Source organism: Labrus bergylta, chromosome 12 (assembly GCF_963930695.1).
Source record: "Labrus bergylta chromosome 12, fLabBer1.1, whole genome shotgun sequence".
In the NCBI taxonomy this organism is placed as follows: Eukaryota; Metazoa; Chordata; class Actinopteri; order Labriformes; family Labridae; genus Labrus; species Labrus bergylta.
The window spans coordinates 11716351-11743107 of NC_089206.1; the positions used below are offsets into that span (position 1 = coordinate 11716351).

Sequence of the window (26757 nt, forward strand, 5' to 3'; positions counted from 1 at the left end):
AGTATACTTAATTATTATTATGACTGATACACATACTCTGTATAGTGTGTTCTTTCATTAAAGGTTTTATATTGTCAACTCACGGGCTTTTCTGCCATCTTCTGGCCAAAGTATTGTATTTTATCATGTGGCTGTCACAGAAAAGGTCATTATTCGTGTAAACAAGGGTCTTCTAACATTTTTTCAGAAGTGACTTGTGAACGTCAGAGGTTGTGTTAGGACAGTGTGATACCCCTTTATTAGTTCTACTGCTGTTTTGTACTGTTTTTTCTATCATACTTTTGTGGGGGTTTTTCTGTTTGTAGCAGCTGGACACTCAAGACATCATGGCATTTTAATGAAAAACACTGGTGTACATGAAAGCTGCTTCAGTTTCAGGTCTCACCTCTGTGTTTTATTGCTTAATGTCACGCTGCCATGTCTTTCCGGGACAATAGAAGAGAAACGAGCAAGTTCAATGAAAAAAGGAACACCTGTAGCTTTCTACAACATCTGAGCGACCTGCTTGTAGTCTTAAATAATCGCATGATAACAAATATTTTTCTCCCTCTTGAAAAGCATTTTGATTTGACCGCAAACAAAGGCTGATGAGGAAATAATTCATTAGTAGAAAACAACTATTGTCAACTTGAGTTCATTTAAAGAAATATAGTGGTCCACTGAATTCCACCTCACCTGATTCATTCTTCAAGAACACTGTCTTGGCTTTCAGGGTTTATTCACAGATAATCAATAGGCTGATCAATATTGGATACTTGATACGTCAATTTCAGAAGTATATAATATATAGGCCTATGTATTTTTTTTTTTACCACTAACATCATAATTATGTTATTAGTACTTTCTGTCTTGTATTATTACGTTCTATTTTTCTGCAACAATGTCCTTTTTATAACAGTTTATAATAGCCTATAGTTAAAATCTTTCATTCTTATGCCCAGTGAATGCTTAATATTAAAGTGATGTCAAAAACACTTAACAAATAATCTTTAATGGAGGCCAGCATTTATATTTGTTCACCAACCAAACCCTGCCCTGTAGGTTTATTGGTCTACAGGGTTACACTTTGGCTTTTCCTCCACTAAGTGGCACTATTACCTAATATTTCCCCATGAGTTTAGAATTAGGTGTACAGTATATTGTAGTAGCGGATCACACATGAAACTTTTTCAGTGTAATGTGCCATATTGGACACTGAGTGGCAGCATTACCTTCACTATCAAGTTTCAACTTAGCACACCTGTTTCTGAGCGAGAGGAGACCTTTTATCCTCAGAAAGTATGTTTCCCCCATTTTGCCTGTTTAACAGACAATTCTCTCAAACTTCAAGTAGTTTCTTCTAAAACCATTAACTGATCCACTTACTTTTGTTTTTAAAGGAAGTGAGTTTAAGGGTTTATTCAGCAGTATTTGCACAGTGACATTTTTTTTTATCGCCTGTGGTTTCATGGTATCTAAGTTGTACTCTTATGCGATGCTAAAATATAATAATTAAATATCAGCTTAAAGTTCTCATGAGATATGAAAAACACAAGCAAACATGCAGCTATTTGTCTTTCATTAACGGTGATTTGCAGATGTAAGATGCAGCCAGCATAGGGGATGGCATTGGCATCATCAACTTCATGGATACACTCTGCTTTGTTGTGCAATGGGAGTGACGTTCAGGGACACTTCCTGCATGACCTCTCGTGAGCTATCCAAGGCAGGCTTCAACTGAAGCCAAAACCTAACACACACCCAGCATGGTTGTCACACTCACTGTCATCTCGTCTATCTGTCTGTCACAAATGTCTAAATACACAAATCCAAAGCAAAAAAAAAAACCAACAACAAAAAAAGTAGACTAAATCTGAAACAACAGAACCAAACCTCACAAAATCGTATGCTCAGTCAGTGTCCTTGTGCTTCCTTAACTGATCTCTCGCTTTTTTTTGTATGAGAAAGACCTCTTACACTGACAGGTGAGTACTTTCACGTGCTTGCATGTTTGCCTTTAGTTCTTGTTGTGGATTTTAAAGCAAAATATAAAGTAACCAGGATACTCGTCCTTACAAGTGAAATTGGTGTTTAAGAACTGATTGAATTAGGATATAATTGAACAGTGGACAGTAGCAGCAGTACTACCGTGTGTCAGGTTGTGCTGCAATTATCACATTGTGATCCAAAGTGGGAGAAGACTTGCGCTCTTCCCGAGTTAATTAAAACGCCCCCCTGATTGGACGGGCTGATAATCCCCGGCGGGCCTCGTGCTCCTACTAACTTGCGAGCAGGGGAGAGCGCGAGTCACAATCTGCCCAAGGCGAGGGAGGGCAAGACACACGCGCGAGAGGAGAAACCGACCGTGTAAGGGGGGGAACGAGCGCTCCGCATCTCCTCGAGCACAATTAGACTAGTGTTGTTGAACGTGGGCTATGCGCGCAACAAGGGGGGAGCGCACAGTACAGAGGAGGTGAATGCATGTAGAGGCTCAGCTTCAGACTCACAGCCTCCTTCTTGAAGAGTCACTGCGCTCACTGAGGAAACGAGTGAGGGGAGAGAGCAACTCCTAGAAAACAGCAACTCTTGGAGAAAACTACGTGAGTACAAGCTACAGTTTTCCAAACAAAAGAGAGGGGGAAACGGAAGAGTAGACTTTTTCTGGAAGAGAAAATGAATGTCAGCGAAGAGAACCTGCTCAAGTCCATCAGCAACGACGCGCTCCTCGATCTGACGCAGCGCTACGGCCAATCAGCCTTCGGCTTCGGCGCTGGCCATGGTGCTGGAAGCCCCGGCCGGTTCCCGCTCACACCGGCCACTGATTTCCTCTCCGGGCAGACCACGAAGTCCAACGAGAGCGGCGGGGAGCACACAAGCGACGACGAGGACGGCTTCGACTCGCTGGAATCCCGGAAGAGGGGGTCACCATTTGGGGACGACAAGCCCGGGGGGCCTCTTGCCAAGAAGTCCAAAGAGCAGCGATCCCTGCGGCTGAGCATCAACGCCAGGGAGAGGAGGAGGATGCACGACCTGAACGACGCGCTGGACGGCCTTCGCTCCGTTATCCCATACGCCCACAGCCCCTCGGTGAGAAAACTCTCCAAAATAGCCACTCTCCTCCTGGCCAAGAACTATATCCTCATGCAGGCCCAGGCTCTGGAGGAGATGAGGCGGCTGGTGGCGTATCTGAACCAGGGACAGACCATAACCTCACCCATCCCCACCGCCCTTGCGCCCTTTGGACAGGCTGCCGTCTACCCGTTCTCGGGCTCTGCGCTCGCCACCTGCGCCGAAAAGTGCACCACCTACTCCGGGACACCGTCGACCCTCTTCAAACACTGTAACGACAAGCCTTGATTCGCTTTTTCTCTCTTTCTTGAACTTTTTAACCTTTAATGCACCCATGTTGGTCTCTCTCCCACTCTAGATCTTTTTGAAATCATTCTGTCACAATTAAAACAAGTTTAGTCTGATGCGTAATCTTACAGTAAGAATAAGTACTGCAATGTGTCCAGATTTAACAAACTCTACGAAAAAAAACAAACAGGTTAGGCCTTCTGATAAGTCACTTTGTCGCTTGAACTTTACAGGCTATCTCCAAATTATCAGTTTAGCTATCAGCTGTTATTTGTAATCTATGCAACATTCAACAACACGACAAGAAGAAACGCCAAGTGGTGCGATCTCGACTTTCAGATTTAATTATGAAAGGAATACCCTTGACTGACTACTGATACTGTGTGGGACAAATGTGATGTTTGGCTGATGTATGCAGGCTAATGATTTACCGATGTGTTGACAAGTTTCTTTTTTTTATTTTAAGTTATTGCACATCTCACATGATTGTATTGTAAAACTGTGTAAACTCCGGCGATACTAACAGTTAGGCTATTTAACTTACAGCCTATACATTGAAGAAGCGTTCTGGTTGTGTTGCAACATGGATTTCATATATTGTTTATATGTCTTTATAATTAAAACACATATCTATGCTTGGACCCACGTTGCTTCATTTCAACATCCACTTCACAGCTTTTAACATGAACTCACTTCAAAACAAATTAGAAATAAATTGATATCAAAATCTTAGAACTTAAAATGCCATCCACGATTCCATAAACAGCATAATACACCGATTAATAATATTAGATTTCCTTTTTTAAACTGCATGTATTTAATATTGTAGTTTCACATTTACAAAAAAGAAATCCACTTTGAACGTAGAACGTTAAAAAAAAGTTGAGCTTAAAACTACTATTGATATTTAACCCGAAATTATTGCCGTGGACAAATGCGTAAAATAAGAATCCAGCAGTTGCCTCGTAGTTTTTTATTTTATTTTTAAATGAAGAGTTTGTAACTTTTTTTCCCTTGCCCGAGAAGCTTCTGACTTGCAGAGCCGGGTCTGAACGCGCTCGCAGAGGCTGGTGGGGCCTGTTTGGCACGCAGCAGGGTCGGTGGCGCTGAGGGGAAGGGCGCAAGAGCCGCCCGGGGCACCCAGGACCTGTCTCTGGGGATTTGGGTGATTGCAGGCTTCCTTGGCGGTCTCTTAGACTGTGGACAGCTATTAACACGATTTCAGCTCCTGTCTCCCTGCTCCACTTAATTCAGTGAAAGTCACAGGGACAGTTCAGGTTCTGTCTGTTGAATGAATGGAAGTAGAAAAAGTAGAACATTTTTTGAGAAGGTTGTAATGAGGGGGTATTTATATTCCTAAATACATATTTATCTGTCTGACTGCAGCCACATTTATCTGAAAACAGACCGATTCTTTGTTCATTTACTGGCCTCAACATTGAAGTTGATACTAAATTTATGATGTTTTTGTATAATTTATGAATAAATATAGGATGTTGTATTTGAAATGAAACACCTGTCTTGCATTCAGAAAGATAGCTGTGCATTTTTAATCTATAAAATTAACACCTGAGGCAGTGGAAATATTTTCCAACTCTATCAACACAATACTTTTGTAAGTTTTGCTGCTATTATAATGATTTGTCAAACACGGCAAGCAAATATTTATTTTTTTATCTTTCAAAGCCCGTCCACTATGCTGAATAATTTAATGATAAACAACCTACATTTTAATAATCCTCCTGTAACATGCTCCACAAAAATCTAATTATTTTGTAATCCAACAGGTGATTTTTAGGGCACACAACATAACCCCTGCAGATTATCATACATTCACATCAGTCTTGTTTATTTACGCCAGTCAGAGAGTGACTAAATGGTCCACCACAGTCTCTCTTTCACTATTTAGCTGCTTGTCACAACAACAGGCCACCCATGGCATCTTAAATTGGCCCTCTGATGACACATGTCTTGTCTGAGGCCCCAAGAGACATTCAGGGCAGCGGGGATGAAATGTGACAAATGCTGCCGATGATGTTAGGACTCGGGCCCTGCGCTCCATCAGTCCCCGTACAGCCTAATTGCCATAAATGAGATGGTTGCCTTTTTGCACAGACAGCTGGCTGGTCACTCTCCCTCCCTCAAGGCCTCTGAGGTGGAGCTTCTGAACTATATGTTTTCTTGTATCACCAAATGATCTTTATGGCCATCCGCATGCATGGTGGCAGTGTGTCACTTTGCGTGTAGGTTTCATCTTTACGTTCAGACACATTTGTGATTGAGTCACTGGTAAGGGTCCTCTAGACCTGTAGCCTACCAACAGTGGATGATGTGTACATAAAATGATTAATTATTCTCTTCTTTGTTGTTAACAAATAAGTTTAAGGTTTAAGGAAGTGTTAAATACATAATGACTGTGTTTTTTGCATTTCCTAGTTGAGCACCATTAGAGTACTAAAATGATAACCTAAAGAAATGTGTGTTGATGTTACTTTGTGTGACTTGTTGCCTTGTTTGATGGTTCTTAGAGCTACTTGGGATATCATATTCTCCTTTTTATTTTGATAAATAAAAGTCTTACTGCATTTTGGTGTTTGATATATTGAACTGTTCAGAACCATGTTTTGATTGATTGATTTTAGATTTAAAAATAAGTGAAATTTAAAAAAAAAATCAATAAAAAAAAAAATCTAAGCAACACCATTTGAATTTAACAAACACAATCTTTTTATTTTGAAGCAACAAAGCAAACAGTTCAATGCCTAAGTAGGCCCGGGGCATGCCTCTGCACAAAGTCACACGTGTGTCAAGGTGCCACAGAATAAAAAGATACACACGACAAAAGTGAATTGATATTGAACTTGAAAAAGGATGCAAGAACTTTTTTTAGAAAACTTAAACACAAAATGAAACCTTTTAGAATGAAAATAGTGCACTCTTAATTTCTTTATGAAACAATCTCAGTATCATTCATTTAACTTAATTGTTTTATAGGAAACTATTTTAACCTACAGTGTAACTTCACACCCCTTTCTGTTTTTGCAATACTGCACGCTAATGTTCATAATATCAAATCTTATGACATGTTGAAATAAAAAGACAGTTTAATAAAAAATAAAATCCACATATTTTAACAGTTGTAAGATCATATTGGTGCCTCTCTTTAGCAAATACCGTAGTATAATGGTTTACCACAAGCTACAGTGTTTTTATGAGCACATGTAAGGACGTGAGGATGTGAGAGTACAACATGTACAGTTATTGTCCAAGAACTGCAACTTTTTCTCCAGCCAAATTCAAAACGATTGTGTTTTACTTTACTGTCTTTTATCAGTTTCCTTATATTGGTTCCCAAAGGACGAGTAAAAGCTGTTGATAAAAAATAACAAGTGCTTCAAGAACACAACATTTAGACTAAATGTGAGAAAGAGAAAATGAATCAAAGAACTTTCACAATTGACCTCTTACCGCTTATCACCTATTGTCTTTATTTAAGTGTGTCTTTATACAAAGTCTTCTTGCACTACCAGACCAGTGAGCAGCAGCAGTACGGGGCAGACTGTGTGATGTCTGTAAACATTTGTGTTTGCTCTCAGCAGGATAGGAAGGGAGTGATTTCATTAGCATGGCTCGGAGCTTTGAGGTATGTTTATGTGCTTTTCTTCCAACCCGATGGTATAGTACTAAAACCATATGCCCTAAAGTGTGTACCTCTCCCTAATGCATGTGACAGCGCTGTTTTCTCTAATTAAGTTCTCTCTATGCGTCTGATGCACATTGTAGCACTCCATCTCTCACACACACACACACACACACACACACACACAGGCCTGCACACTGGCTGTAGTTAACAACAGGGGCCTGGGAGGAAAATGAGCATGCTTCAGCTCTGATTATGCTTACAGAGAGGGTTTAAAAAACATGTGATCTGTTTTTATAAATTGAATTAGCTCACAGCAGCATGGTTTTGTCTTTAGAAGCCAAGTGGCAGTAAAAATGTGGTTTTTTGCAAGGAGGTTTAAGACAAGCAAAGTGAGGAAAACATTTGGGTTATGTGTGTGTGTGTGTGTGTGTGTGTGTGTGTGTGTGAGTGTGTATGAGGTGGTTAAAAAAGAGTGCAGGATTTGAAGGGTGAGAAAAGGTGCTGGTGCCTCAGTGTTTTTGCACCAGCAGTAGCACTGTAAGCACCCGTCAACCATAGACTCCCTAACTTCCTCGCTCCACTATGACATCACATTTCCTCTTCCCTCCCAGCCCCGCCTTGTCGTAACCAATGAGCGGATGAGTCTGTTGGTTCTGAGGAGCCATTTGATTCGGGGTGACGTTGCTGAAAGTGCAGCGGGATGGGCTGGGGCCTTTTCCATTCGTTAATCAGACTTTAAAAAGGGGTGGGAGAAAAGGGGGATGTCTGTTTGTATGTGTATGTGTGTTTGTGCTCTGTAGGGTTTTTTTTGGGGTTTTTTTTGTGCTCATATGGCCGCAAAGCCTCGAAACATGGCAGTCAGGCAAAAGCGTTTTGCCTATCGCCACAAGGCACCTGACACCACGCATGGTGGACCCAGACAGCGTGGCAGGGGCCAAATTGGGTCTGGTGGGAGGAGGCGGAGGTGTAGGAGGGAGAGGCAGCGTTGGATGACAACAGTCAGATCTGTTGAAGATTTAGACATCCTATTAAGTGCTTCTGTGGCTTATCATCTCTCAAAGGTGGTCTTTGTATGGAGGTAGATCTCATGACGTCTCAGTCTTGTTGTAGGACTTCCCCTCCACTCTTTATAACCCCTCTTCCCTTCCTCTCGTGCTTACATGCCTTCATATTCCTCCCCCCCCCCCCCCCCCCCCCTTTATTCCTACCACCGTGCTCATCACTCTCACTCTTTCGCTTTTAGCTTGTTGTCTTGACAGAGGATCCGAGCTGACAAACGGGGGCATCCGTTACTGCAGGACTGCCTAATCTCTGTAATGGCCCCCACAGATTCAGGACTGGTGGTGAGCAAACACTCACACACACAGACAGACAGACTCACATACACGCAAACACACCTCAACTCACTGGACAAGTGTACATGCAAAGCCCTGAGGTCAACAATCATCTCTGTGTTCAGCCTTTTGCACACACTACTTCGCTGAACACTAGGCTGCTCTCTGGATTTTTCTGCTCACTCTGTCTTTCGTACAAACACACACACTCGCACACACAAACACACACACACACACACACACACACGCACACACACACACACACACACACACACACACACACACAGCCCAGCACCCATCTCCCTGTTCAGCACCAGCTGAGGAGCACCACAGTTTTGTGGGGAGCAGGGGGAGCTCGTTATCCTCATTAATTAATGACAAAAGCGATGTAATTGGCCATCCATAATCGTCCATGCAGAGACGATGTGACAGGCAGGGCCGGGACCATCGTCTACGGCAAGAGCAACTCATAAACACACACTGAGAAAATGAAGACACAGATTGTCCTGTTTGTGTGTGTGTGTGTGTGTGTACTGTATGTGTGTGTGGCTAGATACACTTAGCGAGACTAGCTTGGAATTACAAAGTATCATATAACTGTTTATTTCAATTGTTTTAGATTGCATTTACAAAAATGAAGTACAATTCAAAGTATTTCATGTCATTTCTTCCATTCTTATCCTATTTTGGCATTTGATTCTGCAACATGATGTACCCCCCAATCTCTTAATGAAAAGACAAGATTAATGGCGCTTCCTGTCGCTGACGATCTCACGCTAGCCTAATTAAAACCATTGGAACATGCGCCTGGCCAAGGATCAGTGGCTTTTAATGAGGAGCTTGTAGGCTGATTTGGGCCTCATTTTCTGCTTAATAAGGCCGGTTTAAAAAGTAATTTTGGTGGGATGTGACTCCTTTAAACCTGCTCATTATCAATGATAGCGCTTCACTTAAGTACTTCAGGAAACGCTGTGTTTAATTAATATTGTGTCGCGCGCATGGATTAGCTGACAGGCTGGGATGGTGCGAGCGCAAGCGAGTGAACAGGGGAGCTAAAATTGATGAAGAACTTTCAAGGGCACTGATTTCATTAAGCAGCTTCATTACAGCCCAAATAACTCTTCATGTCATTTCGATGCTTCAGTCGCTCTTGCCGCACACACACAAAGACACACAAAGTAATCTTGTGCCGAACGAGGACGGTGCAGCAAAGATTTTTACATTTTAAGTGGAAATAAGGCAATGAAAATGTTCACCCGATGACACTTTATCTCTTACTGACAACCTTTATTTCTTTTTTGTTTTTGATGCTACCTGAAAGGCTTCATACATGTTTTTCCATTCATGCAATGTGTTTGCTACTTTTCATTCCCATCTTCCTTCACAGCTTTTTCTTTTCTTTCATAAACAGAGCTTTTAAGGTCAAGCAGTTTAAGAGCTTCAGAGTGCTGTAACAACTTTCACTGTGCGATCCTAACCCTCCATCAACAATGAGGCTACAAAGGCTCTTATGGCCTCTTCATCCCATTGTGATAATCTTCTTAGCCCCCTGACTCAACGGTTCAATATGTATAGAGCAGGAAAGCGCTGGACTTGAGGGGCTTTAATAGTCCTGCAGCTCAGTGTTTCTCAGGGATTTTCCTCTCTCTAGGACCAATTACCACAAAAACAGTCTCGGCACTTTGCTCTATGACATGAGGCTCCCGTTGTTACACCCAGGCGAGATTTAGTGTACATCAGTCATCAACCACTCTGCAGGTGATTATTTCCAATCCATTTACTTTTCCTTGCTGTTCATAATCTGTTTTGAATACGATGAAATGTGCCAAGAAGCTTCTGGAGCTCAAAACAACAAAAATAAGTGAGCTATTTTCACAGCAAAACAAAGCAGGAGAAGAGTGTGTTGGTTCCCTATTTAAGTTCAATTCCTCTACCCCTTTTGAACACATGTTAAAAAGTCTTTTGGAAAGACTCTGATGCCCAAGATGCTCCAAAAGGTCAGACAGGTGTCTTACATGGTAGCTCGGTAAATCAGTGTGTGAAGAGGCTAATTGTAAAGTGCATTTCTGGAAATACAATAACACTATAAAAACACAGATATTGTTCTTGATCTGTTGTTTAGAATATTATTTTTCTCAATTAAGTGCAAAAATCTAACTGCATTATGAATTTTGACATCACTACATCCTCTTCAATCCATCCTCTGAGAACACAGATGACCAATTTTCATGTTGGTCTGTGTTGAAAAGATGTTCAAAACCCCAAATGTCAACATCACAACGGTACTGGAAGAGAAGTGAGTGTATCACTACAGCTATTAAGATTTATCCCCCAGGAGCTCTAAATGTCGTAACCAAATTTAGCCAATCTAACTAACCTTTTTGTGTGAAAACTTCCACCTACAAGTGTTGCTATAGAAAATGTAAACAGCTCAACAAAGTCATACATAAACTGTATATCATCTGGGAACCATGAATTCCTGTACAGAATTATGAACCAACCTATCTGAGAGATGTTGTAATATTTTGTATATGTCAAAGCATGAGCCTCTGCAGTTGAGCAAAATGTCCTAGAATCAACAAAGTATTTAGGATATATCATCACGGAACCATGCATGTAAAGGAAATATTTTCAGATAATATCTTGGACGTGTATATATGAATAAATGTATTTTATTTTATGTAGATAGCAATGACCTGCTGGTATTGCTTGAGAAAATGTCTGAGGATCAAATTATGAGGACATATCCTCTGGGAACCTTTAATGTCTCTACTAAATTCTGCAGTACATGTTATGGTTAGTTGCAGTGCCGGTCCAGAGACAGACTTAACAACAGGCTGATTAATGAATGAAATGTCCAAAGATTGTGTAAAATGAAATTCAAATATTGAAAAGTGCAACAAAAATGTTTCTTTGGGCCCTTAGTAGCGCCTTCAGGCAATTTCTGTCACATGTTTAAACAGTTGATAATTCTTTTATAAGATTTTTGCAAATTCTTTTTATCTTGTACGCTGTGGCACAAAGGGAGATAAACATTTAGCTTCCAGAAAGCTGTTCTGGAATCAGAGGGAGGAAAGAGAGACCGAGGAGGGAAAGTGGGGGAAATACAGAGAATAAAGGCGTTACATTTCGGGGAAGAGATAAATTGGGAGAGTGAAATGCTCACTCTAATCTCCACTACGGGGACCTGCTTACATTATTTTGGACATGTCTTGTTGATAGTATTCACACAGTACAGCATCCTATCAGGTAATATCACAGTCTTTGAAGGATTAGCGGGAATAAGAAGGGTTTTATTCTGTTTTGTGGAAGGGATAATTCCTCTGTAATATTCCACAATTTTCAAACTAATATGGAAATGGATTTGAGCTCTTTACTTTTTTTCATCCTGAGGTTTCTTCAGGACAGCGTGACAGAGGAGTGGATGATTTTAATGGTGATTGAAAAAGGGAGATGAGCACAAACAGTAACAGGCGCTGCATCGTGGAGAAAAGAACAGCAGTAAATATGTTATGTAATAAGGCAATGCCGTTCAGTTAATTTGTGTTAGAGAGTGACTTTCACTGCATTTGATTTTTGTCACACTTTTAAGCTTGATAAGCTACATAAAGGAGTTAACTTTAGGCAGCTAGTGCTAATGCCGCAGTGGTTAATACAGGAGCTGGAGATAAGCCACAGCGCCACTACCTTGTTATTCCTCTTCCATATAATGCAAATAAGAGGATAATAGAGTCAAATATGATCCGCAATGACGGTTATTGTTCCCCAATTGTTTTTGGTCCTAAGTCAAACAACAGAAAAACACCTCTTGTTTATTTGCTCAGTAAATCCTGCTGTTTTTGTTTTGTCAAATATAGCCTATATATATATATATATACACAGTATATGGAAAGGTAAGAACTCCTAGGTGGGACGTACCTAACACTGTAATTCAAACATCACCTTGTTAAAAGACAATATTGTTCTTTATTAATGATTCAATTAACTTTCAGGCAACTGTATATGAATCATTCATTATCACTGCTCTGCTAGCCTTCCTGTGTTATCTCAGAGGTCCAGTAGACGGCCCACAGGTCCTCATGTCTCAAGGTTGATCTGCTCAGTGGACAAACACGAGACAGCTGCCCATCAGTCTCCTGCTTTACAGAGCGGCCATTAGAGCCTGTGTTTGTGTCTATGTGTTTGTCATTTACAGCTTTAATTAGACACTGCTGTTAATGGGGCAGATGACTTTGGGGCTGGGGATGAATGACACTCTGTCATTTCAAGCAGCAGGGCCACAATATGTTTCACTAAGAGTCGACGAGGAGGAAGCTACGCTGGAACAGCAGAGATGAAGGGTGAAAGGAGGGTCATATTGTCGTTAGTTATGAATGGATGGTTCTGTGTGTGGGAGAGTGTGTTGACGTGTGTGTGTGTTTGTTAATGGAGCCCCATACTGTATCTCTGCTGGTCCAGGTCACCTGCAGTTCCCTCTGTTGTGTTAAGGATTATCCCAGGAAGTGAACTGGAGCAACAGTAATGTAGAGCTTGCCTCTTACTGTAAGCCCGCCCAAGTGCCCAAGAGTCCCTCTCTCTCTCTCTCTATTCCTCTCTCTCTCTCTCTCTCTCACACACACACACACACACACACACACACACACACAATTTTAAGGAGAGTGTGTTACCCACTGAAAAAAACTCATATGCAAGCTAGGCCTGCATAATTTAAAGAGCCATAAGTTTTACTTTTCATGGTATGTTGTTTTACGAATTCTAGGCTCTGACTTACACATCCAACACATATATTATTAAATCTCTGCTTGACAAAAATAAAGTAACACACCATTATGAGTAGGCTGATGATTTCCAATAATTTCACAACAGCAGGAAACTTGAAACTTAATATTCCTATTTCACCTTGATTTGGATTTTTTTTGCAAAATAATGTGATTTTCTACATGATATCCAAAATTAAAATAAGACAGAGTGTGACCGGTTTTCTTTTCCTAAGTTTCAAGCGTCTGTAAGTTGATTTCATGCTGTGAGATAAATGGAAAGCATTGCATTCTTGGAACACATCTAATCCAAAGGCAGAAATTGGCAATTATTCTGAAAATGAAATATTCATTGGAATCCTTATTCAAGTCTTTTTGTTATTTCTTTATGTAAAAATAGCAAATGTTAGCTGGTTTTAGTTATTCAAATGTGAAGACTTGATTCTTTCCTTTGTCATTGTTCATAGATAATTGATTGTAGACTGCTTTTAATTATCAGGGCAAGCAAATTCCAGATGAAGCCATTATGAAAATACTACTAGATGCAGGCGTGTTTGAAACTTGACATGATATTAAACATGGCAGCTAAAATGTTAATTATATTTTATGTTTACCAGCTCTGTAATACCTGACTTGTTAAATTTGCAACAACGAGAATCGAAAACCCGTTTGCATTTTGCATGGTGTTGTTTTAAGTCTGGACGTATTTATGCAGGTGCTCCCTTGCAGCACAAAAAAAACATGTTTTTCTCAAAACACACCGCTCATCATAAACAAATTCATTTATTACTTTTTGATAACGAAAAAGATAAATATCACTAATCCAATCCCATCAATTGTAATCTTTCTTCTATTAATATTGCAAAACAATAAAACAGTGTTTTGTGTTCCAAGCCAGGGAATTACACAGGACACATTTATATTATCCCCTTTAGCCTACACACACACACACACACACACACACACACACACACACACAAACTCACGCACACACGCACACGCACACGCACACGCACACACACACACACACACACACACACACACACACACACACACACACACACACACTAACACACACACACACAGAGGCAGACTTCTGATCTTCCTTATAAGGTGAACATGGGATTTCTGGTAATGTCCCGGCTCCATTTTCATTTTAATCACGGCAATGGGATCAGACGAGCTGGCAGGGCGGGCTTGGCCTGACTCGGTTGATTGTTCTGATTGAGTTTGCTTTGTTTGGCAGATATGTATTACAGCCTGCTTAAGAGGATTTGATGAGGGGAAGGAGGTTATTGTGTGATTTAATCATGTTCTCTGAGGTGAATCTACACTTGTCCACTTCCTGAACGCAACCTTAAAGTCTCACCGAGGAACATTAAAACCATACCGCCACATTTGTCATAAAGCACTGGCCTGTATGTCAGGACATGTTAGTGACATTTTGCTATTGTTACTAATAATAGGTGATGTGACTAATCCTTACTTCAGCTGAAAGAAGAACTTGTCATTATTTAAATACAACCTATATCAGAATATAAGGCACACCTGATATATTTGCTCATTGATGTGTATATGCATTTATTTATCTATTTTTGGTTTTGACACAAATGTCAAAATATTCTATGTTACTATACTTACACTTGCTATGCCTCTGACTGGGATTAATTCATTCTTGGTTTAGCCTTTTTAATGGACGTCGTTGACTTCAAGAACCTTTTAAAGGGTTTACCATCACAGCTGCACAGGTTGATGGGAAAGTGTCAGGTTCATAAGGTCAGATTTCCGGATGAGTTGTGTTTGTTGTGGGTCATTGTGGGTTTTAACATTTCTAAAATGATGTGAGCAAAGATGGATTAGTTAGAGGCCCATTCCCAGACAGATAATAGACAGATTAAGGATATGCAAATGACAGAAGGAGAAACTATGCGACGAACAATAAAAGGTAAAAGAAGTAAAAAGGTTAATAGAATATCTTTAGGAAATTATGACTTTTGCAGGTAAACTTTAATGTCTACCTTGTACTTGACTTCTTGTGTAAAAAATGAACTAAAAGGCACACTTTTTTTTGTTTCAGCCAGGTATAATAAACAGTATACTACTTAAAGAGAACATGTTTCTTCTTTTCATACCTCTCTCAAAGAAAAAATATTTAAAAATGTGTCCACAAAGGTCTTATGATTAAAGCAGCGCTCTAAATATGTCCATAAGGATGTACTGATATCTAACTGGTCTTGCCGTCTGCTACTGGGAGGATTAAGCTGGCTGAGGTTGAGGGGTGACTTCCCCTTCCCCCTGATGTTCACTCTCCCTTTCACATTTTCACTCTCTGCTCCTAATAATTAAAATAAAAGTCATTGTTACAGTTAAATTGTTTCATTAGCAGTAACTTTCAGAGATGGAGCAAACTAAACTTTTCATTTATTTAAATGTGTATGTGGTTCTGTGTATGTGTTAGAGTGTGGGGCAGAAAGAGAGAGTTAAGCCTAGCATTAGCTTAGCTCAGTTTGTGGGTTTTCCTCCATCAGCTACAGTATTATTTACATGAGTCCCTGCAGGGGGTCTGCTTCTGGTCCAAGCCCTCAGATGGTTACTGGTAGGTGTTTTGACGTGACAGTTTAATCTAGATTGAGAGAAACAAGACACCAACATTTAAATTCCTGTTGCGACTTCTAAGACATATCACAAATGCATACACCTTTTCTTTTTTTTTGACAATATGACATCAAAAATGACATGATTTTCAGAAAGATCATGCAGTGGATTTGGGTTTCCTGGATGTAACTATTACAATATTAGTTTACATTTTTTAACTCTGTGTCCCCTTAATTACTTAATCCTCTTATGGGCCCTCTAATGCTCTAAAAACAGGGTCATCTGTGTGTGTGTGTGTGTGTGTGTGTGTGTGTGCGTGCGTGCCAGCGTGCATGCATAAATATCATGTGAAAATCAATTGTTGTGTGCGTGTGTGTGTGTGTGTGTGTGTGTGTGTGTGTGTGTGTGTGTGTGTGTGTGTGTGTGTGTGTGTCTAATATGCCCTGACATGGTTCCTCAGCAGCCAAACACACTATAGATACATGACCTCAACAAACATTACCCATCAGCCCCTCCCTCCTGCACTTTTAAAAAAATATATTAGGGCTCATCTGATCAAGATATACTTTTAATCTGTTCACATGCACTGCATTAATTTTTTGCAGCAACGCCTAAAGTTGTATCTTTTATTGTCTCTCGACTAAATTGTCTCCAGATTGATAAATTCTCCCTCAATTGTTTTTAATTTGTTGTCCAAAAAAAAGTAATGCAATTGTTCTATAAAGAATACACATGCAAGTGTAAATCTCCTGCATATCTGCTACTGTTCCTATGAAAATAATTCCAAATTTTCTCCAACTTTTTCACTGTCATGGCATGTTGGGCCTACACTGACTGCACCGAGGTTTGATGCTGCCTTGCTGGCTGTTCGAGTGTGACTGGTTGGCTTAGCGTCAGCTGTTGGCCCAGCCCGGCTCAACTCAGATTGCTCCAGATTAGGAGATGGGGCACTCTGAGAGCATCTATGATCCATATTAAAGCTGCATAAAATGAAAATTGCAAAGATTTAGAAGCGGATCATAGGCCACAGAGAATTTAATCACAACCTGGCTCTGTGTTTGTGTGTGTGTTACTGTGTGTGTGTGTGTGTATGTGTGTGTGTGTGTTTCTGTTTAACTCTGCATAATACAGAGAGCATAGTGACATGAGGATTATGGATGTGGGCTGTATTTACTTATCAACCCAGTGTTCAAAGATGTATCACAAATGTTTTATCAGCGTTGCAGTTTTCTCTCTGTCATGGCTACCCAAGAACTCTATGATGCACGAAAACAGTTTTTCTATGCTTTAAACTTTGGAGACAAATGTGATTCGTTCACAAACAAAACAAAAAAAAACTGGACATGCATTACTTTTGTGTTGGAGTGTGAGTGGGCGAGAGAGAGAGTGTGTGTTTATGTGTGAGCACAGCCGGGGATGATACTGTTCCAGTGTCCTCAACACTTGTAATCCCCCTAAAGCTTTAAATACTGTTACTGTGTATTCACAGGGTAGTCTAGTAATAGAGCTGCACAGAGGTCCTCATTTGTTGGTCCTAATATTTAATCTAAATTTTATTAAAACTTTGCAAATAAGAGAATGGTGCCAACTTCGATTTAAACAGCAACTTATTTTTAATTAACGGGCAAAACTTACTTTTACCAACAAATATGTTGATTCTGTCAAGGAAATTGCTGTTGAAATAATTACAATGTATTTGCACTAGTTCAATAAGTAATCAATTACAGACACTTTGATCCAGTGTCTTTTTAATGCTATGAAATACCTCTACAGATCTTCACTATACGTCAAAAGATATGTTGCAGTTTTTCTTCTTTGCATTTCTTAGGCAGCTGTATTTCTTTTTCAAATGACCACTCAATTCTTTAAGTATGATTTGCATAACATAAAAAAAACTGTAAGAATTGTCCTCATCTTGAACACAAACATTTAAATGTCTTCAGGCATCAAAGCATTCATAAACGCAGGCTTTACCGAATATCAAGTACTGTAACTTCAACATGTACAGTCAGCCCAATTTATTGTTCATATAATGCTTCTTTGTTCAGTATGTGAACATGATGGTATTTTCGTCTTTTGACAGTCAAATACCTTCATCTGCATCTGAAGTGTAGTGATAACACAAATCAAAGAATTTATAAAATCTTAAAGAAATGTTTGGAGTTTTGTTGGTCAGCTCTGAAGATAGTGTCTATTCTTTCATAATGTGCTGCGAATGTTTTTGGTGTATGTGTTCTTGTGCATACACCAAAATCGTGTGTTTGCAGCCATAGGCTACATGTGCTTGAGAGACATGACAGAACTCATGACTTGTGCCCTATTTGTGCTCACCTGTATCTGCGTCTCTGCTGCACATAAACACACATGATGCTTCCTGCGTGAATATCTTTTCTCTTTTTCCTCCCTTTTGTGCAGGTTTTTGTTGCATGTTTCTCTTTCTTCCACCCTCCCTTTTTCTTCCATTGCATATTTCCAAATCCCTCTCCAAGAGCAAGTTGTGTGTGTGTGAGTGTGTGTGTGTGTGTGTGTGTGTGTGTGTATGTGTATGTGTGTGTGTCTGCATGACTGTCATACACACACATACACAGGCACAGAACGCAGACTAAGATAGAGCAGATGGTGACCGTATTCATTTTTTCCCCGACTAACATTAACCATTCATTATAGACAGCAGACTAAGCCAATCCCACATCCTCCCCCATGCAACACATACACACACAACCACACACGCACACACATAATGTCCAATAATTTTGCCATTAGCCCAGTAACGGTCCCAAAATCTTGCATGCCCCTCCGTCAGTGTTGATACTCTCTCCTTCCAGACGGTCCCAGCTCTGCTCTGACTCAATCTGTTGACATTTCTGATTCCGTCCCCATGACTCAAATCTTCTCCTCCTTCACTTCTGCAGCCCACAACAGGAATGAGGAGCATCTGACGACTCCCTCTGCCTTCCCCTTCCGTCCAATCCTGCAGTTTTTTTTTTTTTGTCTTTGTTCCTTTCACTTTCACTGTCTGGCTTCTTCTGGCAACTTCCCCATAAGTAAGAGACACATTCGCTCTCTGTTTTCTTCCTTTGTTTCTCTTTGCTCCTCATTTACCGCCTCTCTTCATTTCTAGCTCTCTGTAGTCACACAAGGGGAAAAAAAGAATAAAACCTGTTAGGCAGTAAATCAGGTTTAATCTGTGGCTTGAAGAAAAGATGAACATTAATCCGCATCTGTCCATACAAATGTTTACCGCTCATATTGCAGACCTCATTAGGCCCTGCTGTTAAGCTGCATTCCCACAGTTACATTCATGCAGGCTGCAAGACAGAGAGAGAAAAAAACACAAATATGTTTCCAAAAATGGGTTTTTGTGTCAAATTCTTTAGTGCTCACAGGCATGCACCTTCACTTTGCATGCCTCCCCTTGTAGAAACGTCCATCTGAGGAGGTGTTTGGCCCTGTGCCTCTCTGTGTGCTCCAAAGGGTGCAGAGGCAGAAAACTCTCACACACTTAAACTAATGAGAGTTTTAGATGCAGGCAGAAAGCGGTGTGAGTTACTGTTCCTCAGCCACCCGCCGGACATCAATCGCCTCGCAGCCTGAAGGCTTTACTCAGTTCCCGTTGCTTAACTGCACCCATGAATGCCCTTTACACAAATACGCACGCACGCACACACACGCACACACACACACACACACACACACACACACACACACACACACACACACACACACACATACAACACAGAAACCAACATGCAGAGAAGGAGGCCAGAGGAGATGAAATTTTGGGGAAAATATTCCTAAAATATGGTTATGGAAGCTTTTTGAACAGAAACAGGTTCAGAAGATATTTTATTTGTATTGTTTTAAACAGTTGTTTTATCAAGAAGAAGGTAAATAAGACTACTAGCCTTAAAATAAAGTTTAAGGTCCCCTGCAAATATTTTGAATATTTAGTTTGTATAATGCACATGTCTGATAAACAGTCAAAAAGTGGAACAAAAGCAGTGAAGAGGATGTTTTTAGTCTAGCAAGGAAAAATATAAACACAATTATTTAAAATATAATTAGACATTTGGTTTACAGATGTTTTACGAGAAGGAATTGTTTGATGCGGTTGAAGGCTTTTTTGTCAGCATGACTTTTCATTGTGTCTTTACTATAGGGCCATCAAACAATTCATGTTTTTTAATTGACATTAATCACACATTTTTAATAGTTAATCTTGATTAATCACATTTTTAATCGTATGTTCAAAATTCCATTATTTTACTTGCTGTTTGAATTCAACCCTGCTTTTATTTTGAAATAAAGTAAGGACTTTCTGGTCGATCGAAGGTTTGGCATAAACTTAACCTTGGAAAAAGAAACATGTAAAGGATCAAAAACTAAATGAAAACAGCAAAAAGGAACTGTCAAAAAGTGAAATGTTTGATATCAGAAGGTTGATGTTACAAAAGTTTTTTTTTTATGAAATGAGACATTCAAAGATGCATCAGTGTCTTTCTTTTCCATCACTGGGACTACAGGGAGACATTACGGAGGCGTATCTACGGTGCATCTAAAGGGACAAAATAGCATGCGATTAATTGTGAGTAGAAAAATGAATTTATTAATTTCAGGCCTTAATAAATTGTGACGAACTAGTTAATGCTGACAGCCCTAACTTTTACATTCAGACCATGAAGTCTATCAAAGATGAGACTCAGCCTCTCAACATGAATGAATCTCCTTATGTTCATTGAACAGTAGTTGTAATTTGCAGTATTACATTTTGCATTTATATTCATAGTTCTTATCAACACGTATACAAGATGATATCATTACTAATGTAACAGGTTGGCTGTGTTGGTGAGATCAAAGTATATGATTTAAAAGCTTAGTCATCATTGCACATTACACACAAAGGCCCCTTGCATGTGTTGACCTTTGGCTCAAATTGAATTAATTCATCCATTATTTGAAAGTTTGTGATACTTGACATGAGCTCAGAAAATCACAAAAGAAAATTCACAGCGTCATATTGGAGTTTATGTCCTTCATGCCTTTTATAACAGGTATGTCAAAGTGCATGATTGTGTATTTTCTTCTCATTTTGTCCTTTGTGCCTGCAAAGTACAACCCCTCCCCCAATATACAGTAAAGACAAAACACATTAACACCACCCCTGTCTGTCCTTTTGTCCCCTCGCCATCCAACTCCTCTCCTGTCAGTCACCCCGGTGCCCTAAAACTGTCCTAAATGACTTAATCTACAGGCCGACGATGCTCCATGGAGGCTGCTGAGCGAGGCTGCTCTGTGTGCGCTGTAAGGGGATTGCTGTAATTACTGGGATCTGTGCACCGTATTTATCTTTTCAAGGGACGGGTGATCCTGCCATAAAAAGCCCAACATTTGGCAGTTAACTAATGCACACCATTAGATTGATTGTACTGGATTTGTGTGTGAGTGTGAGTGTGTGTGTGTGTGTGTGTGTGTGTGTGTGTGTGTGTGTGTGTGTGTGTGTGTGTGTGTGTGTGTGTGTGTGTGTGTGTGTGTGTGTGTGTGTGTGTGTGTGTGTGTGTGTGTGTGTGTGCGTGTGTGTGTGTGTGAGTGCCCCATATTCCCTGCTGCTGTCATGCTCTGTAATGTGTGTTAAATAATGCTTGGTTGTTCTCCGTAATCCTGATTAAATGGGGGTTAATGTGTGTCTGTTATACTTTTTCACAGACTCTCCAGCCGTGACCTTCCACTACTAAAGGGGTTGGCACAAATAAACCGGCTCATGAGACACGATTAGACGGAGGGAGATGCGGGGAGACAAGGCAGAGGTGCAGGGTTCAGGTAGCATCAGTGGCTCTGCCTGTGTTATTCTGTCTTTGTGTCTCACAACGTGGGAACAAGAGAGACAAAAAGATTGATATTTGTTGCAAAATAGATGTAATCCATTGTCTGATATGCTCTTTTCTTAAACATAAACCTCACCAGCTTTCAAAATCTGACATAAGGAGTAAAATAAAAGGGAAGAAATAATGAAAGAAAATGAAATTATCACTCTTCTTGGATGTGGCAGTGAAACAAACAGATTGACCACGCTCTTCTTTCCAAAAATCCTCCCCCGTGCAGGCAACATGTTCCTCACGTCCATCTTGGCTGTTTTTTCAGATATTTGGTGTCAGTGTGTGTATGTGTGTCTTGTCTGTGTGTGTGCGTATGTGTAAATGTGTGCAAGGCTTTTGTGTGTATGTGTGTGTTCGGGTTGTGAAGACGGAGGCTGCACCAGGCTGTCCAGCCTACACACAAACCGTCCCGTCGTTAAATCACCTTACTGTTCCATCCAACATCCACTGCCCTGAGCATGTTTTTCATTTGATGTGTGTTTTGGTTGAAATAAAAGCCACACGGGGAGGGGAGAGTGGAAAATAAAAATGCAAGGGGAGAGAGGATGCATCAACATTGGATTGTCAAGTAACTTCAGACTCTGCTCTTCTGCATTAATAAAACTAACTTTTCAAAGTCTCTTACTCTCTCTCTCTCGCTCGCTCTCTCTCTCTCTCTCTCTCTCTCTCTCTCTCTCTCATTTAATCCCTCTACTCTGTCCCCCTTTCTCCCACTTGTTCCTTATTAATTTTTATGTTTCTGACCTCGGAAACGGGAATGAGTACACAGATATATTACAGTAATTATCTAATTTTACAGTGCCATTAAATGTCACAGAAATCCAGAGTTATGGCATTAATACAATAAAGAGGGTTTGGGCCAGAGGGATGATAACTTAATTCTCGACCAGTATGAAACAAACTGTCTACTGTGGATGTTTGCCCGTTTTTTATTTCATTATAGACAGAGTCTTTCAGAGTTAATTTGGGACTGCATGCATGAAAAAATATGTGTACACATTGGTTGAAAATGAAAACTTGGTTAAGGTATAAACAGTCAGATAAGTTTGTTAAATTTTCTTAAAGTGGCTCAAAGCTGTTTTAAATTTAGCAGAATATTTTGAGCACAGTTTTAGCACAAAACATACATTTCACATCTTTGTTTCTGTTTTAAGAAAACCATATTCCACTAGAATTCGGATTTACAACATATTATATTTAGATTCTCCTCATTTTCCTGGATCCTAGCCGGCAATAGTGTTATTTACTGTGGCTCTGACTGAGGCACTTTTGGGAGCAGTTCAAATTCAAAGCCGTGCCAATCTACTCCTTCCTCTTTTTTTTTTTTTTTTTTGTTGGTTTTTAATTTTTCACCCCCTCTTCATCGCTCCCTCTCTTTCTCTCCCTCACTCTCCTCTCTTCTCATTTCTCTCTACCTGTGTCCCAGTAGATGGAGATGTGAAATATTTAAACACACTTTGTTGTTTGGGGACAATGCACTTCAGCAGATGGGCCATCGCCGCACAGACCCCAATGTATGCAAATCTCCATACAAAGCAGCCCAGGATGTTTTCAATATAACACAAGTGCCTCAGGCCCTGTTTTAATCCCTCTTTACCCGCAGCCAATGCACTGTTTCATCCAGTCAACCGCCTTAAGCGCTATGTCAACTTGGACATCTGGCCACATAACTGCACCCAAAAAAAAAAAGTGTGCATGTGTGTTAGGAGGAAAGCATGTTTATTGAAGGCTAGAAGAAGGGATAAAGGTGATAAAGTGCAGGCTGTTGGATGGAAATATCTAGAGATAGAATGATCTGTGGTGTCATTAGTTGCATCAGTACATCACAGGACCAGAGTGTCGTTTCTGAGGTGGATTCTTTGCCCTCCACACCAGGGGGAAACAGGTGCCAGTGTCGCTTTCTTCATTGTCTCTTAACTTGTTTTGCTGTTTTCTCGCTTGTTTTTCTCACCCCCACCCTCTAGGAAAAAAGCAACCCCAAGTACACATGCACACATGCACATACTCACATTCACGTACACAAATGTAGAATGGTAACACACGCGCACGCTGCCTGGAGACTTTCTGGTCAGAGGACTGATTTCTGTCTTGGTGACATCTGAAGGGTGCATCAGCACAGCCAGACACCTGGATACACATGGCATCCTTCACTACTTTGAGTCAAAGTCCACGTGTGTGTGTGCGTGTGTGTGTGTGTGTGTGTGTGTGTGTGTGTGTGTTTGTGTGTGTTCCTGTGCACACTAGGTGTCCGTTAGGTGTGGGGGGAAGGTGCCATAGAAGGCAGCAAGCATCTCCTGAGGGTAACTCATCAGCTTTTCCTGGATGGAGCACAAGTTCAGATGCTCGTGGCGTTGCTGCCTGTCCTCATTGACCTACATGATACAGAATACACATGTGCATGTTTCTGTGTGACATGCAACATACCTGCATGCTAACATACATGGACAATCCAAGATTCATGCTATCACATGGGTTATCTGAGCAAGCAAATCCTTGTCAATTTATACAAGGATTGTTCAATTAATGAGGTGACATTTTTGATTGAACTATACTTTTATTAAACTCTAAGGGGGGGGATTGTTTTCTTTGCAGAAAATTTGCAGAATTTAGAGGTTTATAATGTATTTGACTTACTATTGACTAATTTTCACTAAGAATTAATAAAACCATGACAAAACAGAATCTGTTCTGATGTATTTATTTTCTTTTATATTTTTTATTTCTTCAATCTCACATTTATAAGAGGATATAATGACAAAATGATATCCGTTTTACTTATTTCAAATCATGATAACACACTTACTGGATAATTAGAAACAGGTATTTTGGTCAGAAAAAGTGCGTTCAGGCAGACACATTTATAAACGGTAAAGATTCTAATGAAAACAATTCTTAATTATATATCATGTTAATTTTTGACAGTAATGTTTCCCTTGTTTTGTGTGGGTCCTCACCTTTTCTTAGACACAAATAGGAGGAGCTTCCGAGGAAAAAAGGTCAGGAAGCAGTGACCTGTCTGACCCAAGACTAGAGTCAAAATGTAAGTCCTTTGGTCTAAAGTTTGAATAAATAAATCTGGGAACGTATGCCTTTCTTTTTTTTTTTAAAGCTCCGTAAAACAATCTGAATGAAATCAAAGCACAGTAGTGCTTAATTGATGAAGACTATTGATGGAAAACATGGTCTATGTAGATTACACTTGGATATTCACTATCTCTGTTGAGTTTCATCAAATTGTAAAAATGTGTTCATGTTACGAGAAGCTGCTGTATCTTGCCGCTCTGTAAGCATATTCCTTTTGCACTGTGTTTGTAGCTGGCATGAGAGAGACTGCCTGCAGCTTGTGTGATGGTCTGTGGATATGTGTGGATGTGTGTGAGTAGGGGGGTGAGTTTGTGTGTGCATGTGTACTTAAACCTCAGGCCATGGAATTGTGTGTTCCTTGTTATGTGCTTGTTATGGGCTTGCATGTGTGTTGTATCAATGTGGGTTTGTGTGTGTACAGAATTGGGGAGGTGGTGGTGGTGGGGGGGGGGGGGGTGTGCAGAAGACAAACCTGTCAGTTTCACAGCTGGTTTCTCTGGCTGCAGGGCTCAGGCCGGAGCAGGGTGACACTCGGCATCACAGCAACACAGTGCAGGGCCTGGGGTGAACACACCATCATATACTGTAGGCAGACATACACACACGCACATACACACATACCTTGGTTGGCTGCCCTCGACTGAAAGACCAAGAGACCAGTGAAACACACCACCTGGGCAAGTCATCATATCTTGTCAAAGATTTTTTTTTCTTGTCTTTTTTGGCTGGATGGAGGTGTGAACAACATCACAGAGCAGATTGCCTGGCAATGGACTGACCATCATGTTGTAAGGAAGGGTTGGAGGGGGGTGGTGGTGGTGGAGAGGAACACGGAGTGAGAGAAATAACAAGAGAAAAGTATAATGTAAGAGGAGAATGGCTTTCTTTTTATTAGCTAGGCTGGAGTTGGCTTGTCTCCCTGCATCATGAGCCACAGTAGCTTGATCGGGACTATCATGGCTGCTCTCCACGCATTATTGATGATAGAAGTTGATGTGGACGATTAGCTTGGACGGTCCCTTCCTTGCGTCAAGAGGCGATGGCGTTCCCATCCATCCTTTGGTCTCATTTTGGGACTCGCTTCATAGTGTGTTCCTGAGCGGAGTGGACTCTCTGTGGGGAAAGAAGCCTCAGGCAGTAAACCCCCCCCCCCCCTCCTCCTTCTCCACCTCCCAGTCAAAGCCCCCCCTTCATCCACCACCATCTCTGCACATTTCCATCTCCACAAAGATGGAAGTGATGGAAATTTCTTCAGGGTATTAGAGGATGTTGGCCCTTTTTTTAGATCTCCTAACGGTTTACAAGCAAAAGGCATGAAGGTAAGACAGAAAGGGCAGTAAGGAGACATTTTCATCCTCAATGAGCATGTTAAAGGGATAATTATCATTCTGTGCTGCAACAGAATGCAGGTATGTCCAAAAAAATAAACAGCCACGTTGAGAATTCGGTTGACATTTTGGGGAGAAGGACCCTAAGTGGTGTCAATTATAAAAATAAAGGCGACATGTTGACAGGAGCAATGAAACTGTTGTTTTGACTGCTGCTGTCAGGGGAGGTTCCCCTGTCTAAAGTTTACACAGCAAATGATTCTGCCTCAGTGATTCTGCCCTGGATAAGTGTGTGTGTCTGAGAGTGTGTGTCTGTGTGCACTCAGCGATCAACTTCTGCTAAATACTAATTACTGAATACTTAGTACGGATGCCCTTTCTATTGGGTCCCTTTAGTATAAACATTCATTATGGCTCTTTTTCTCCTTTGTAGCTCCATCATCATTATTCTACCGCATCCCCCCGAGGAGTGAGGCAGAGCCGAGACCGAGGCCGGACCGGGCTGGGGGAGAAAACAGTGTAGAACCAGAGCGCCAGGACCTGGGAAATGCACACAAGTGATATTTGTGCGCGCAGATCAAAAAGCATTTACCTTTAGATGTTTCCCTGATATGAATATTCAACATCCTTATTGAAATCTAATTTGGGTCTCCTTGTCTCAGGGGTCTTTTCATCAGTGCCTGTTGCCTGAGGCCAAAGCTGATTGACAGCCAAACTTTAGTAAAGAGCAAGCAGGAAAAAAGGGGAGATCTGGTGGTGTTGGAGATGTGAGCGGTGTGAAGCCGGGGGAGAGCTGGAGCAGATGAG

At 40.7% G+C, this 26757-nt stretch overlaps 1 protein-coding gene and 1 long non-coding RNA gene across 4 annotated transcripts; both read left to right on the forward strand.

The window, feature by feature from the left end:
• Window positions 1–1841: 1841 nt before the first annotated feature.
• Window positions 1842–26757, forward strand: LOC136181152 (uncharacterized). 3 transcript variants are annotated; one of them, XR_010667556.1, is made up of 3 exons: window positions 1842–1964; window positions 24503–24578; window positions 26384–26757. It is a non-coding gene; the product is annotated as an uncharacterized lncRNA (long non-coding RNA). The 3 variants fall into 3 exon arrangements; XR_010667557.1 differs by lacking the exon at window positions 1842–1964 and adding an exon at window positions 8266–8322; XR_010667558.1 differs by lacking the exon at window positions 1842–1964 and adding an exon at window positions 19959–23838.
• bhlhe23 (basic helix-loop-helix family, member e23) lies at window positions 2270–3977 on the forward strand. The gene has a single exon (XM_020625827.3). The coding sequence runs from the start codon at window positions 2653–2655 to the stop codon at window positions 3334–3336; it is 684 nt and encodes a 227-aa protein (XP_020481483.1). The 5' UTR covers window positions 2270–2652; the 3' UTR covers window positions 3337–3977.